At 32.1% G+C, this 18,408-nt stretch overlaps 1 protein-coding gene across 2 annotated transcripts in view; it reads left to right on the plus strand.

The window, feature by feature from the left end:
- The window catches only part of LOC126775000 (phospholipid phosphatase 2-like), an 84,747-nt gene extending 70,159 nt beyond the window's left edge, over positions 1-14,588 (plus strand). For both annotated transcript variants that reach the window (XM_050496708.1, XM_050496709.1), the window contains exons 3-7: positions 7,280-7,434; positions 8,958-9,178; positions 10,428-10,554; positions 11,987-12,169; positions 12,474-14,588. In XM_050496708.1, coding sequence (XP_050352665.1) covers positions 7,280-7,434; positions 8,958-9,178; positions 10,428-10,554; positions 11,987-12,169; positions 12,474-12,605 — 818 coding nt within the window. In that variant the 3' untranslated portion in view covers positions 12,606-14,588. The remainder of the gene's footprint in view (positions 1-7,279; positions 7,435-8,957; positions 9,179-10,427; positions 10,555-11,986; positions 12,170-12,473) is intronic.
- The last annotated feature ends 3,820 nt before the right edge of the window (positions 14,589-18,408 follow it).

Below are 18,408 nucleotides of genomic sequence, written 5' to 3' on the forward strand. Positions count from 1 at the left end.
ATGAGGTCAGTGGATGCAATACGCTAATTTAATAAAAACGTGTACGGTATGGGATGGTAACAAAATATACATCCGAAAATAGACATTAATACATTGTAATAAATTGTTAAATGCCATAGCAAAGTTTAACGTAAATTGTTATTTGGAACGGATGTTGGCTATACGTAGGTATAGGCTTGCACATTGTTTGGCGTTTATTAAATTTTTGTATTGAAATATTTAATAATTAATTTATTAATCCGCAATAGACAAATTCGAGGAGAATTTTAACACACATGACTATATTTTTTTTTATGAAAACACTAGCAATGCCCGCATTTTTTTAGATATTACTTTTATTGCTTATTCACTGCTCCAATAAGGCGTACAGCTTGTGTGATAGAGAAATTGAGATGACTATAACCCAGGAGGTCAGGATCGAACCTGCGACATTTACATCACAAAGCGGCCCGTAAACCATAGCGCTACTGACGCTTTTTGTTCACAAATCGAAAAACTCATACCAAATAGTCGTACAACAATATGTATGCCCTAAATACTTCTCGATTAGGATAATCGGCCTATCATATAGTTAAATGCACTTTGAACAACGCCGCCACATCTCAATTGTACCGGAGGTCTTGCCTTAAACTATCAATATCCCATTGTGGAAACATACGGTTATATATTTGGGGCGCGGACGTATCGACTTGTGAAACATGAAAAAATTATTGAAATAAAATTTTTCTATTAATATGTTTTAAAGGAGTATGCTGTAAAGGAGACATATAATAAATAGCCTTCTTTGTCCTCTTTGACCATTAACCATAAGCATTTGCAGGAGATATATTAGCCATTCTTATGTACCGTCTAGCTTAGGGCTATTCTGTGACAACAAAGTCGAAACTTACCGCAGAAAACGGTCTTGAAAACTCATAAAGTGACATGCGTTTATAGGCGCTTTCTATAGCGCTATATTTTCAAAATTACATCTTATGTTACAATTGCATTGTGGACTGCCCTAGATCCTAGATAAACGTCTATCATAAGGACCAACTAGTAATCTAGATATCCGGCGGCTGAAAATATCTTGATGAAAAATTAATCACCTTTCATTTTATCTTGTATAATAACTTAGAACACAAAACAACTTAACTTGAAACGAAAAAAACACTAGTTTGTCACTTCTATAAATACATTGGTCTTTCGTAAGACAGATCAAATATTTTTATTATTTTTACTAAAAACTATAATTACTTTAACTCAATTATGACTATTATATAATAAACATTGTTAAACATATCTAGTAATTTATTAAAACTAAAAAGAATTTTCATTTACCTACGTCACATTATAAAAAAAAAACATTGACAAAGGCAAATGAAACCGCGGGCACAGTGATCTTAAACAAATTTAATTAACATAACACACTGATTGTATTAATTAACAAGTTATTACAGTATGTAATTGATTATGTAACGATAATTTTCTTGTGTTCTTATGACGAGTTTTCTCACGTTATATTTATAAGAACATAAAATTTAACTAGAGTACTTACATTTATTATGTAACGGATAGATGATCAATATTACGCAGTAATTATGTGAAATTAGGTATTTGGAACAGATAATGATTCGTTAAATAATTAATTCTATATAATAAAGCGTATAGCTTAATAAAAAATAACCTCGTAAAAGAAATCATTTTTTTTTTTAGTATTATAATCGACTAATCATATTTTTCTTATGCCATTACTAAAGACGAAGCTGTATGACGTGATACATTTACCTTTTCCAAGAAGAAAGAATAAAACAAAAATACTTCAAACGTCAATGTTGTCAACTTGACATACGTATTGTCAACGTGTTCATAATAATAAGTCTGACAAGAGCATGGTAAATTAAATAAACAAAAAAAAAAGTCAAAAACGTACTTTACATATAAAGCCGGAAAAGTACCACACACGCCATTTTAAAAATCAAAACATTAAAACTATAACCTCTTTTCACAGGTTTTTTTTAACATTGGAATGTTTATTTAAAATATGCACAACGATCGTGAATGACATTTAGTACTAAGAGGTCTATTGAATTAGATTGTAGTAAATTTATCTTTGAATTGATATCACCCACTCGACTTTTCATATTAACGGTGTAATTTATGCCCGTTTTGAATATGGATAAGGCGAATGCTGCTGTTAAAACGCTAGGCGATATGATGAACATATCTTTAACTGATTGAGATAATAAGAAAGTAAATATATTGCTTATAATTTACGATCTGTTTAATTTCCTATAAAATATACATAACATTTACATATATCTAAACGGACTTTGTATAAATACAAAAATATTAATAAACATTAATTTATTTAACCTATTAACCACATGGTGCAACAGGCAGACTTAATGCCATCTAGGCATTGTCTACCAATTCAACCATATACCATACAGATATGCAAGATAGCGCATATTATGTTTTTTTCGTTAGTATCATCAGCGTTTTCAAAAACTTCCGATATTATTAGCCTGACTCTTGTTTATATAGAGCCGAGTCGTCGATTGTCGATATAAGCTCGAAACCTCGGGATCTGCAACCAAACAGCCTGTAAATATCCCACTGTTAGGCTAAGGCCTCCTCTACTTTTGAGTAGAAGGTTTGGAACTTATTTCAGCGCGCTGCTCCAATGCTGATTGGTGGATACACATGTGGTAGAATTTCAGTGAAATTAATCATATGCGAACTTCCTCACGATATTTTTCCTTTTTCCTTCATCGACGAGATGAATTATAAGCATAATTTAAGGACATGAAAATTCAGTGGTGCTTGCCTGGGACCTGAGCCCGCGATCATCGGTTAACATTCTCAAACTCCCACCTTATATATCTCTCAATAGAAAGCCGTCCTTATATGTCGCCTACCCGCCATTTTTAAAGGTACTTTGCTTTCTCTGTCCAATTTTGGTGTGATTATTTAAATGATCTGTCTCGTGTCGTCACTAATTGTTGACCCTTTGTTCAACAGTCTACAGCCGTAATTAAGCGATAAATACATTTGGAGATACTAATTAAAGAATCAATTTAGATGTAATTAAAACTCGTGTGATAAGCAATGGCGGTTAAAAAAATCCATACGGGCAGAAATTCGAAAATATATTCAAAATTCATCCATCTATCTTGGTTTAGCATAATAACTGAAAACAATAAATAATTAAATTGTCAAATGAGACAACAGATAGACATGCAGATGAGTCGTTACATCGACGAGTGAGCGACATTGTATATAGCGACATAATGTTTAGTTACGCTGATCACCGTGTGAGTAACTACAGTTAATTCTGAGTGTAAACACTATTCAATTGGTTTAAGGCTTATTTAAAAATTACCAATACACTAATTACACTAATTTACAATTTTTTTTTTTATAGACTAGGAAGGTGGACGAGCATATGGGCCACCTGATGGTAAGTGGTCACCAAACGCCCTTAGACATTGGCATTGTAAGAAATGTCAACCATCGCTTATAGCCAATGCGCCACCAACCTTGGGAACTAAGATTTTATGTCCCTTGTGCCTGTAATTACACTGGCTCACTCACCCTTCAAACCGGAACACAACAATATCAAGTATTGCTGTTTTGCGGTAGAATATCTGATGAGTGGGTGGTACCTACCCAGACGAGCTTGCACAAAGCCCTACCACCAGTAATGGCTATATATCATATGGCTTATCCTTAGTCTACAAATAGTGTATTTATTTACGTTTAAAAAACACACGTACTACCGTGTATTAAGATTACAAATTATTTTTTAACTAGTGTTTGCTAAATGCTTGAATGTTGAATACAATTATTATTGAAACTTTGTGGCAAATGAATGCATATTTCGAAGATTATTTTTTCTACTCCCATTCCCAAATTTCTTTTATTGATAAAACTAAAGATTGTCAATAGCAATAAATGAAATCAGACGCGGAATTGCTTTCCGAGGCATGGGAGTGTAACCACAAAAATGGTTTTAGATTTTTTCGACAGAGAAATCAATAACATTTTTCTTGTTTTGTTCCATACCACGTTGGCAATTGTGGTCGTTTAAACTAGTCACTAGACCACACAAGGAGTCTCATATATGTACATACACGTAATATATGCAGTTATACATACATTACAGATAATATACGTAAGTAAAATTGTGACGATAGAAATCGTTAAAAAAAAAGAATTTATAAGAAATACTTATTTGATTAAAAATTTTCATTATTAATACGACAGTAATATAGAGTATATATTATATATATACTCTAGATATATATAAATACAGTATCTCACATAACAAAGCACAGCTCAAACTAATGCGACTAGCACCGCGAAAATTTTTTTTTTTTATAGAATAGGAAGGTGGACGCGCATATGGGCCACCTGATGGTAAGTGGTCACCAAACGCCCTTAGACATTGGCATTGTAAGAAATGTCAACCATCGCTTATAGCCAATGCGCCACCAACCTTGGGAACTAAGATTTTATGTCCCTTGTAATTACACTGGCTCACTCACCCTTCAAACCGGAACACAACAATATCAAGTATTGCTGTTTTGCGGTAGAATATCTGATGAGTGGGTGGTACCTATAAATATAAATATGCATACGGGTTCCTTTTTTTAATACGTTAGTTAGGTTATTAGTTAGAGAAATATATAATGACATATATGATATGATATTATCAATGCAAGTTACATGCTAAGCGAGTCGATGTTACAACTGTAACACAATGAATTACATTGGTTTTATTGCGGTGCAATACGACCTCCGCGACTGGGGATATTCATTGCTGGTATTCAATATGTTATGATACTATGTTGTTATGTAAACTATGATGCCGGCAGACTTATAATGTTTTGATTAAGTGCTTCGTTATTAGAAATTGTTTTTATTATAACAAATAAGTTCACTTCAAAATGATTTCATATTTATTTGTGGTAATTTATGTTTTTAGATAATATTGTATCAGATATGTTTGTTAGTATATATATGTAAATATTAAAACATATATAATATTTGTTACGTGTTTTTTTTTAAAGGAAATCGCAAATATACTGAAATTTCCCCAGGAGAATCTACTGTTATCATTTTCGGTTAAAGCAATTTTCTTAAATGACTCAGTTATTTTAATAAATATTATATATATAAATATATACAAATATATAAAATATTTACCAAAATGCATTGCAACGATCGATCAGTGAAATAAAAATATAACTAATATTAAAAATATAATTCAATATTATAAATGTGAAAGTAACTCTGCCTGTGTGTTTGTTTGTTCTGTTTTCATGGTTAAACCACTCAACCGATTTTGATAAAATTTAGTATGATGCAAGATTGAAACCAAGGACATAGACTTTTTTTTACCTAACATCTGTTATCCCCATAAAACGCGAGCCAAGCCGCGGGCGAAAACAAGTCATAAAATTGTATATCTGATGAGTAACTTAACGACAAAACTTACACAATAAGGCTTTAAGGATACGTGGTGCTTGGTTTTTTTTTAAAGGCTTTTTTATCAAGGATACAATCGAATTCAGGTCAAATTAAAAAGGGGTATAATAAATGTTTATTTCTGTTTTATTCGTATCGGTTATCTGTTAGTCACGGATGTGGAATGCATCGTTGGAAAACATCTTATGCAAGATTTTTTTTTGCTTATTAATCACCGTTCAAAAACTTTTAGCAATTAAATTGTGACTTCATTCGATAGCATAGCTTAATATTAATATTATTTATTTGATATTTCAATTAATTATTATGTACTTCGTATCGTTGTTTATATAAAGTGATTCCAGAACACATTACTTTCATATGACACTGTTGGAGCTAGTGATACTATAGTATAATGGAATTAGAGTAAGAAAGTTAGACATTCGCCTTCAAAAGACGCTATTGTCAAATAATTCTGTTAAATAAATGTATAAATCCCAAATAAACACTTAATAAACTTATAAACATTACTTAGCGGTTGTTTAGTTAAACAAAAATTTCTCTCTTTCTGTCATTATTGATTTGACGTTTGAAAGAAGAAAACAGCATTGTTTAACAAATCACTCGCTAAACGAAGTTTAAATATAAGGCCGTATATGTTTTCAGTAGCTATTCGGGAAATTTAAGCAAGGTACAGTTTTTCAGGTGAAGCCATATAACATAATTCTTGCTCCTACACTCCGTGGTACCTCGAAAATCATCTGTCATAAATTTAAACAGATTATTATTAAATTTAAGATATGAAGTGAATTTTTAAACATTGCAACAAAAATGCAAATAAAATATGGCTGCGCGAAATATTAGCCGAAAACGGTCATCGTTTAAAACGTATAGTAGTTTTTACAAAACTCACTTATTTTTAACGGAACAATTATGAGTAAAACAATACATTGTATATACTGTTATTTATTTATATATGGTTCACAAAACATATAACTAAAATAAATAAACAATACAACTTAGATATATTCCAAAACAAAAATTATTTATTAATAATATTATACATTTTATTTAATAAAAATCTTAAATATACTCATAACATTACTACAAAAAAAAATTGAACGGATCTTTTTAAAACATGATATATTTTAAATTGTATTCCAATTATATAAAAAAATAACATAGGTATGTAGCAAAAATGTATTCACAATTATTGTTCGTTTATAGATTTAAAGATTATATTATTTATTTAAAATCATTTTACTTTTAACGACATTTTAATGAATAGATAACTTATTTAAGGCAACGACCTTACCTTACCATAGATAATATATACTAATTAGTTTAAGGAGTCGTTGGTATTTTATAATCTTAATTTTCTGTTGCATTTACCTAAATAGGAATTAGTGATATTTGTATTTAACGTGGCACGTCATGTTTACCTTTACTAAGGTAATGTTGAATTTATTTCTATAAAAAATGTAACAGTCTGTAAATACGCCATTGCTGGACTAAGGCTTCCTTTATGAGGATATGGTTTGGAGCCTACTCCACCACGCTGTTCCAATGGGGGTTTACATACACGTGGTAGATTTTCTTCCGAGCATGAGATGAATTATAAACATAAATTAAGCACATAATAATTCAGTGGTGTCTACCCAGGTTTGAACTCGGAATCATTGGCTAAGATTCTCATCTTCTAATAACTTTGCCATCACGGCTCATTCTATTAATTTAATTGTCATCATTTATTTTTAATTAATTTTAGCTGTATTTAATAGTTCTTAATTAAAATAACTTATAATATGTTTTTTTTACTTGTCAACAGTGGCAGCAGTTTGCATCCTATTAGAAGTAGGAGCGTTACCAAGCAGGCGAAGCGGGTTCCGATGCAACGATCCGGACCTCTCTTTCCCGCACACTGGAGACACTATCTCTATCTCTCTCATAGCAGCTATCACTGTCATCGTTCCATATCTAATTGTAAGTATTTTTAAACAATTAAATTATCACTTCAGTGCGGCCATTCGTCATGGATTTCGGCGGCAAAAATCACATTTTTTTTCTAAATATTATAATAAATAGTTTAGGATTTACGACTAATACACAGTCCCGGAATTAGAGAGCCCGGGCCCCTAGGCACTTTGACCTTTGAGGGCCACGAGGCGGTGTGGCCCTTACACCGGTATTCACATTAATATGCAATATTCAATAGAAAAAGGTTCAGTACATTATTTTTAAAATACATATTTTCAGAAACCATTTTAGAAACTATTCATGTGATAAGAATCTTATTCAGTAACAACATTTACAAGATGGAAAAAAAAAATTGTCATTTGTTTTTTTTTTTAATTCCAAGACTCCCAATGATAATGTTTACTGCAATGTAACTTTATACTCGATACCACAACTCATTGCTTATGAAAATTAACACAAAGGATCGTCTCTCACAAGAGATGACATATCGTTATGTTTGTATTTGTTCATAACAAGCTACCGTTTGTCAAAAATCGCGCTTGCTCATTAACTTCACAATGAATTCGCACGAGAAAACATTTACATTTGAATCGATACACACAATTTATATTCGCACTCGAAAAAAAACAATTATCGACTAATTTCGCTTAAGTATCCGCTAAGACAAGGTTATTAACATTTTTGTTTCAAGTTTAAACAAATAAATATTCAAAACAGTAAATAGACGGTGTCAGAACACACAAATGACATAAGTATTGGTATAACGTTCAGTTAAATCGATGGTTAAGTCTGATATATCAATCTGAATACTGGACGCTCATTGGTCGCCTATCGCGTCATCGGCTGACATCGACCAATGGCAGATTAAAGTCATATCAGTTAAACTGACTTTGATTAGCGTTGTAGAAACTGGAAGTTAGACTTAAATACAATTCATAATCTAATATAAAGGTAATTTGACATAACAAGAGAGTTCAGGAACAGGACTACCAACATAAAAAAAAACTTACTACATATTGGGTAGTAGGGCTTTTTAAAAGCACGTCTGGGTAGGTACTAGTCACTCATCACATATTCAACTGTCAAACAGCAATACTCAGTATTGTTTTGTTCCAGTTTAAAGGGTTTGTGAGCCAGCCACTAGCACAAGGGACATTATATCTTAATACAATCAGCGCCAATAACAGATGGCGATCATTTCTCCTCAGGTAGGCCAACAGAAAGTCCGCCTTCGTTCTTAAAAAAAAAGCCACCTTACAGGTTGGCCTGTAATTAAGTCTTTTAATACAAAACCTAACAACTTTTTATCAACATCATAAGCTGGCAACACCCCAAATAATCAGTCAGAATATTGAAAATAATTAACACAACGTAAAATCAGTACAAAAATATAATTATAAATATGTAAGCACTACTTCTATAAATACTAATAATTTAAAGACGAAACGTTTGACGTTAGTGCATTATTACGCAATAAAATGAATGCACCTGAGTGCAGTTTCAACACTTACGCAATCATTCAATTGCAGCTGTGGACCATTGAGACGATCCTGCACAGAGACGATGAGTATACTATCAAGAAAAATAAACTACAAGCCAGCGCTCGCACCGCTGCTTTTATATACAGAGACTATATTTACGGAGCAGTGGTCAACTTAATGGTACTCGAGGTGGTCAAATGTGTGGTGGGCTCGCCGCGACCCACCTTCTTCGATTTATGCGAACCGGATAAAGCTAGAACGTGTAATGGGTGAGTTATTTATTTTTATTATATAAACATTAATAAGTACACTCGGTAACATATTTTTAAATGACTGAGAAAGAAGGTGTCTGAATTTTCTTATGTATGTTTGTATATTTGCGGGTTTTCCCGAAACTACACTATCGATTTTGTGCTTCCATCACTGAAACCATTCATATGTACACACTAATTTTTTTTTTTTTTACAATATTACTTTTCTTTTATATTACAGAAATTATGATCATTACATAGGATTTTATTTAAATTTAGATTATTAATTTTTATTATTTTAGTCAAATTTTAAAATAGTCCCTCCCGATTCCCACCCGACGCAAAGCTGCCCATAATGCAGGCCGCATTTCCGCGTTGTATGGCAATGGACAACCTTTGTGCCAAGTGTGACCCGGAGCGACTGTCAAATCCCCTCTCTCTAAGGCGACAGCCAATTTCCCTTATTAAACTGAGGGCATCCGACCCCCAACATCCCAACGTCTCAACCGCTAGTGGCACAAATAAATAATTTTTTAAAAAGGGGGCATACTTCTCCCGTTTTCTCGCTGCTGCACTCTCAGCAGCCGCCCCAGCCGTCCGTGTTGTGTGGGCCAGGTGAGAGGCCGCGAAGGTATTGACACAGGTAGCATCCCATATCAAACTTCTTCCCCTTTGCCATGGGACCAGTGTCAAGCCATCCGGTCTCTTGCCATCGGAGCGACTGAGACCTGGTGGTTCCAGGACGCATGGGACATTCGTCACACTAATAGATATAATTATTAACATTATTTACAAAAAATATGTGTAAATAAATAATATAATTATATAAAAATGCATAAATAATTCAGACCTTCTCCTCAAAAGGGAGAGGAGGCCTTAGCCCAGCAGTGGCATATTAACAGGCTGTTACTGTTACTGTACATAAAAAATTGTAGAGATTGTATTCAAATAGCTTTTATTTGAGAATAATAGTAACTAGTGATTTGGTTATTTGATATAATCTATATTCCGAAACTTTAAAATGACAATTTGGAAATAGTTTTAATGCCTAGCCTAGAAGTTAATTAAAAAAACATATTAGATATATAAAAAACAAAAACCAGATTGTTGTTGTATGCTAAAGAACGAACGAACTACGAACAAAGATGGAGTTACTACACTAATTCTATGTATTCGTATTGTTAATTCATATAAATATTTAATTGATTAGTCGATTTATATTAAAATTATTATTTAACTAATATGTTATTTTGCCTTGTTTCCGCAGGTCAGAGTATATAAGCAGTTACACCTGCACATCTACGAGATACTCGCGGTACTTACAAATCGACTCCATTAGGAGCTTCCCTTCTGGACACACATCTCTTTCTGTTTATTGTGGATTATTCTTAGCGGTGAGAATATTTTTTTATGAATAATCAAAATTTAAATATGTGTTTTTGATGTTTATATAAATCTTAGTGCGCGGAACACGGTACCGAACTGAGACTTCGAGTGTCAAACAAGTAAGCGTAAGATTTCGAGCGTCAGACGACGTCAACGTGAGATTTATTATTTACATATCAATTCTTGTGACTACCTTGGCACAAAATTAACTCAAAATTTGAAAACATGTTATTTTTTAGCTTTTCCAAATTTCAATATGTAGATTTTGTTACGTGTTGTTAAATTAAACAAAAATTCGAGATAGAAAACGTTGACGTACGAAACCGAGAAAGCATCATTGAATTTTGTTAATTTGCTTAATTAGTGCAATATAACTCGAGAGGAAGCAAAAATTGGTTGGTTGAAATTTTGACATATTTATAACCAGTCTGCAATGAAACGGCGTAAATTGTCTTCCGGCATAAAGCGAGACAGTGTAACTACAGGCACAAGAGATCTTATTATCTTATTTCCCAAGTTTGGTTTCGCTTTGACGATATAAATAATGGTAAATATTCCTTAAAGTGCAATGTCTCTGAACGATTGTGACAATCAAGAGACCCATTCGCTATTCTGCCTATCTATTTAATAATATTAAATAGCACCAAACTTATTTCATACCAGAAGATAAGGCTTTTTTCAGTCTTCTTATATACATAGGATATTATTGAGTTCATTATCCTATTTACCATAACGTGTAACATTATATAGCCCAATTTAAATAATTGTACATTTCGAACTGTGAAACCGATATGCGGTCATACTTCCCTCGTGTTAGCCGTTCAATCAACTGCCCCACGCGGAAGTGACATTGACAATGACTGCTCACTTGATTAACCCTGAAACACTATAAGAACAGCCCATAGGTTCCGTGTATACCAATTGTAGACCAGGACTAGACTATGTTGCGTATCGATTTACTCACGAATGTATATTCGTTTATAGAAAACACCGAAATATTTAAAAAATATTGAAGAACGAGCTTTTTTTAATCATGAAGTATTTAAATTTACTTGCTTTATTTGGTGTATACTTGGTGCAAGCCCTTCTGGGTAGGAACCATCAAACAAGAATTCTTATAGTATTGTTGTTTCGAATAGAAGTGTGAGTCAACCAGTAACTACAGGTACAAGGGACATAATTTTGGATCCCAGGATTGATGGCGCATTGGGATAAAGGGTGGTTAATATTTCTCACAGTGCTAATGACTATGGGCATCGATGACCACTTACCATCAGCCTATTTGTCATTCCGCCTTATTAATTTTAATATACGCATTAACCACCAAAATATTTTAGATTTCGATTACTATTAAGGCATAATTCTGAAGAATTAAGTGAAGATAAAATTGTTTTAATTCAATCAAAAAACATGGTTACAATATATTATCTTTATTTTCAGTGGTATCTCCAAAGACGAGCATTCAGCTGGCACAATCGCACAGTCCTGTTGGTACCACTCGTTCAAATCCTCTGTATGATATACGCAGTGGTATGCCCGCTCACAAGAATCACTGACCACCGACATCATTGGTGGGACGTGCTTGCGGGCGCGATCGTGGGAATATTCAGTGTTGTATATACGGTATGATATTCAAAAATCGAACTCAAAATCTCTATATGATAATTATCATTTACATTTTGATTATCGAAAACCTACTATTAGGGAAAATTTTCTCCAGGCCTGAGAAGATTTAGAGAACTATGCGGAATGTTTTTTTTTTTATAATTTTCTAGTAATCGTTTATAAAAACAGTTCCCTATACTAAATTGTAGTAAATGTGTAAACTTAAAGAAATTTAGTAAAACAGTGGTAATTTGTAAAAAAACACTTATAAAAACAGGCGTAATATTATTCGCGGTTTTAATTTACAATTTATGTTTCCCAGGTCCTAGTTCTTTGTAAGAACTTTTCCCAGCCAGCTGTTGTCAGCACGAGTGATATATCCAGCAGTGACGGTAACAACCACCAATCAGTACGAAGGCTGCTCTCCAGTCAGACCAGGGTCGTGGTCCCTTAGCCGCAGGCTGTTTAAGGTCTGGACAGACCTTTCAACTTCATTGGGAATCGATTTCGACGTTATCCCAAAACATGGACACTATATGGAAGAATGTTAGATTCTTTTGCAGTGATCTTTAGTCAGTTTCCATCTGGTGATTAGCTAATGTGATTGTGATGAGGCGAGGGTCTAGTTGATTACGAAATAAGATCCATTTGAATTGTGTTTGATTTGATCAAAATTATGTAAATTTTAACATTGACAAAATATGGTGTATTTTTGAGGTTAGGACATTTTTAAATCTAATTATGATTTAAGAATCTATAGACATACAATTCTATATTAAACGTAGATAAATTAGATTGCTCAAAGTCATTGTATCATTCTTACGTATTTAAATGTTTATTGATAGTAGTAATTTGTATGATCTATAAATATTAGGCAGAATGAATACGTACCTATGTGCGATTTCAATGATTTCGTAATAGCCGACTTTCATAAATAATTATAAATATTATTTATAATAAATAGGCGTTTTAATCATATCGCCAGTTACATATGTAAATAATTAGAAATTAATCAATTACTTTGACGTATCTTAGTAGAACTGATTTTAAATATTATAATGAAAAATAAGACATTTTCAAATCATACATATTTAGTATATAAAGTTATACTTAATATGTGCGAACATTTTATATTAGAAAAATAAAACATGTAAAACAGACAAGTGAATAAAATCTTTTTTATATAAGTATATATTTTTAGTCTGATAGGACATCATAGAAAATACTCATTTTGATTTCAGCAGTGGACATAAAATCAATAATCCTGTTTTATTAATCGATTTCATTTTTTTTAAATTAATTTGTGTCATGTATGTTTTTAATGAAAATAAAACAAATCAAACTTTATCATATTATAAAATAACAATCGGAATATTTAAGGCTATATTATAAATAGCAGTCATCTTTCGCACCAAATCTTAACTTTTTTTTTTAAAACAGGCAATGGTTTTGCTTGTTTGGTCAGACTACAATAAAAAAAAAAAAAATTATTTCCCAGTGACAAATTTCGTATAAATCATTTTATACGAAATATTGATAGTTAATATTTAATAAAAATATTTAAATTATATCAATTTAAATATTTATCATTTAAATAGGGGCTTTAATCTAAAAAAAAATATTAATTAGTAGCATTTATCAAATGCTGTAAATTAATAACTTTTAATGTTTAATAAGCCCCAGTTATGTAATGATTTGTGAATGTAAATATTAAGTTATTTATTACCAAATGAAAGTATTTAATGTGTAGTACCTGCTAGTCGTAAGATATTACAAGATTGTTTTTTATTTTGCTATAATTAATAGTAATTTAATTCCATAACCCACCTTCATAGATTGTTAATTAAGGGGTAAAAAGGTATAGATAAAAAAAGTTAGATATAATATTGCTTGCTTATACATACGTAATGACATTATAAAAAAAGAGAAGGATAAATAAGGAAACTACAATCGAAATTGTAGATTAGTATGTTATCCTGGAGTACTAAATTGAAATTCATCGTCTTTATTTTTTATATTGTTTATTGTTATTATTATTTGGAATGTTGAACTTTAAAAATTAAGATTTCAAGTGTAGAAAAGTATAGCATCTACTTAGAAGTCATACACTCGGTCAATAAATTATGCCATTTCTAATACGGAATTAATCTGTGCTATTAATACTGTAAATATAAGGCATACAATGTATATTGCTTCTGTATTACAACAATCAATTTAATGTTATTTTTTAAAAAGTTTTTAAAATATAAAAACTTTTTGGTTCTAATAGTATCAAATGCGCAGTAGCTTAATAGCATTAGATAATATTAAATCTTTTGTAAATATTTCTTCGGAACATTCCTTTGCATTTAGTGTGTGTTTAAAATTGTAAATATTATAAAGTAGTGCGTGTATGTCTGTGTGTATATTGATTTCAATAAATGTCTAGATAAAATTATTTCTTTGTTTTTTTTTTACATAACCTAAAAAAAATGCGCCATATTGAATTTATAACGACGTCTTCAGTAAATTACAATATACTATTAATACAAATGTTTGTTAAGCTAACGGAAATCATACTAAGATAAATAAACATAATTGATGTTATTACTGTGATTTTGAAGCTGGCAATGCTAATAAAAGAAAAATGTTGGCGGGAAAAGGGTAGAACGCTAGTGAGGTGTTGTGATCAACCTTTTGATTTTAATTGATTTATATCATTCGATTTATAAATATAAATATTCGAACCTACTTCATGAATTACTAGGTACGTTAGCGGAACCTACTTTATGAATTACTATGTACATTAGCGGCTGGCAGTGGATCGAAGAACAACATATATATAGCAATTATAGCAGTAGGTACTACGTAGACCATTCTTAGAAATATTTGTTTTAAGCTTAGTTCCTTTGTAGTATATTTACTATCGTCTATCAATAGTTTACCTAAAAGCTACATACTAAAATTCTAAATTTCTGTGCCATTTACGAGTAATTAATTTTAACCGTGTATTTGTCGTTCGCTCGTAAATTTAAATGAACCAAAATCTATGATAAGTGAAAGTAACAGCCTGTAAATGTTGCCCACTGCTGCCCACTGCTGGGCTAAGACCTACTTTAGTATTAAGAAGACTGTTGTAATAAATTCCGCAACACTGCTCCAATGCGGGTTGGTGGATAAACATGTGGTTAGTTTTCATTCGACACTAGCAGGCTTCCTCACATTGATCTTTACTACTGAGCCCGGGATGAATTAAAAACACAAATTAAACACACAAAAACTCAGAGGTGTTTGACCTGGCTTGAATCCATAATACTCGGTTAAGACTCACGTATTCTAAACAATTTTTTTCCCATGATGGAGGAACTGGGTTATGTGGGATTCTTACCCACTAAAACCACTGTGATGGCCGTCCTCAGCACGGATCGGATAGGCTGCGGGATCGTGTTGATATAACGCATCCGCGGCCCCCCGTGCTGGTCTACGCTCGTGGCTCGGTTTAGCTCTCCTCAAGGACGTGTTCTAAACACTGCGCCATGTCGACTATCTATCTTTATAACTAATTATAAAATTAATTATAAGCAAGACTATTTTTTTTAAATTCTTCATACCAAGATTAAATTAGATAACAGAAATATGTTCTTCGTGAATTTATTTTTGCCATGAAGTAATGATTAGTTATTGTTAAGAACATTTCATTGCGAAAGCTCGGCAATATAGTAAATAAATATAAACTCAGTTTATGTAGCAAATTAACGTCTGAAATTGATTATTAATCAATTTCAGACTAATTTAATCTCCTAGCTTAAAATCGAAAATGTAATCAATCCATAATTAATCAGCCGATTTAATGACATAACAATTATTTTAGTATAATTTCTAATAATTACTAGATTATTATTAAAAAAAAAAAAACAAATTTATTAAATGTTTTTAATTGATATTAGAACTTTTTTTTTTCTCTTTTCTGATTAGAATCATATCTTAAGTACGCTTTAGTTTGACAGGTGAGTGTGACAGTAACTGTGTTTAAGTAATAGAATGACAGTTTAAATTTGTCATTGTAAATAGCCTACCTAGTTGGCCTAGTAAAATAATTTCCTTATAGTAGATTTGGTGATTCAAATAACGAAAAAGCTCATTGAACGAAGGAACAAATCACAACGCGTTGTTGGTAATGTAAAACATGCACATCGTAATTACTTTTGTGGATTTTATAAAAGCGCACTTGACGGTTTACGGGGTCTTAATAATAATAATAATATCCTGGGACATTTGTCACACACGGCCATCTGATCCCAAATTAAGCTTGTACAGAGCTTGTGCTATGGAAACCATACAACTGATATACTACATATACTACTTTTCTTTTGTAAATACATACTTATATAGATAATTACACCCAGACTCAGGACAAACAGACATGTTCATGCACACAAATGTCTGTCCTCGGTGGGAATCGAACCCACAACCTTCGGCGTGAAAGGCAAGTATCTACCAACCACGCCATCCGGCTCAAATATCCGGTCTTGATATTTAAAATCCATTATCGTCCTCATAAAACAAGCACGCTTGATTGGTGAAGTAAATAGGAATATTAGTAATCTTTGAAAAAAAAACGGACATTAACGTAACGTAATTAAACGTAATTAATACCTTAATAAGACTAACAGATATAATCTTGATTTAGGCTTAAACCTGTCTAATATTCATGAACATAATAATTACAATTCAAGTAAACTATCTCTATATACTCATTCATTTATAGTACAAACAATTTTATCGGACCAAAAATAAATAAGTATGCAACACGCGAGCCGAGAATCGCGCAGATTGTGCATTGCCATAAATTACTGACAGCTACGGTATAGGGCGAGTACTCACTAGCCATTTATATCTTCACTACATAATAATTGTATGACGTTGTTCCATCTTTACCCTACCCACGTATGGCACAAGCTCAGGGTCGCCGACATTTAAATATAGAAACACAGTGACATTAGTTTTCTTAATAAAAAAAAATACAAACTCTGTACCCAATACATATTGTAATAAATATATAATAATGACTGATTTTATCAACGGTCGCGCAGTGTGGACAGTATAAATTATGGTGCACAAGTGTGTGCGCAACCCCAAGTTCATTCTCAATTCCCCCCTCTCATGATTCGATAGGAGAGACCGGAAAGAGTTCAGGCGCAGGACCTACTTGGGTTGCTACTTATATATACCCTAATTACGGCCAAGGAAGTTATTACTTATTAGGGTCAAAATCTTCAAATAATCTTATGTATATTGTGGACAAGCCCTTGCTTACATAATTTAGACGCCCTGGGCATCGGACTGGCACTCAGTGAAACGCTAGTGAATAAAAGAAGACATTAGAGATCGTGTTCAACGCCTACGTTCCAACCACGTTTAATGTAATATAGTATATCATCATTTTGTAAAAGTCAATATAAAAAAAATCTATTTAAAGAGCCAACCAACCAAACAACCAATATGAAACAACAAATATTGTAGATTATTCTGATAATGATAATAAAATGATAATAAAAAACAAATTTTTCTTTCTGGCATTTGCTGACTACAGCTTATTCATGTGTTAAAATCATAGCGCTCTGTACACGGTAATGGCTAACTGAGACTTCGAGCGTCAGACGAATAAGCTTAAGATTTCGAGCGTCAGATAACGTCAACATAAAATTTCGAGTGTCAGATGACATCAACGAAAGATTTGTTACTGTAAGTGCGTTAATGTGTGCGTGAGATGAGTGCCGTTCAGAGAGCTGACTGAGAGCTCACACGTTTGCACATCAATTCTCGTGACTACCTTGGCTCTCACGCCATTTTTATAACCTGTAGCTTGTGTCAAATTAATAATTTATTTATTAAAAACATGTGAATTAAAGATATTCAAAAGATTAATGATCAACGTTAAAAAACTTGGAGATCGCTCGTATCACACGTTAATGTTAATTAATGATAAATTTGTGAGACGGAAATCTTGCCCTTCAAACTTAGCAATCAAACAATACACTCTAATAATAGTGCAATGTTCATAATTCAATTAAACACAAGCAAATTCTGTAATAAGTATTAATTGCACTTCCCGGTTATTTCTATGTTTGCTTATATTATTTATTCGAGTGTGAAATTAGCGTAGCTAGTGCATTATGAAAGTTTATTATTACTCTAATACTATATTTGTAGATTCATTTATCTTCTTACAATACTCTCATTGTTATTTGAAAACAATCAAAAAGAATAACTGAATA

Source organism: Nymphalis io, chromosome 17 (genome assembly GCF_905147045.1).
Source record: "Nymphalis io chromosome 17, ilAglIoxx1.1, whole genome shotgun sequence".
NCBI lineage: Eukaryota > Metazoa > Arthropoda > Insecta > Lepidoptera > Nymphalidae > Nymphalis > Nymphalis io.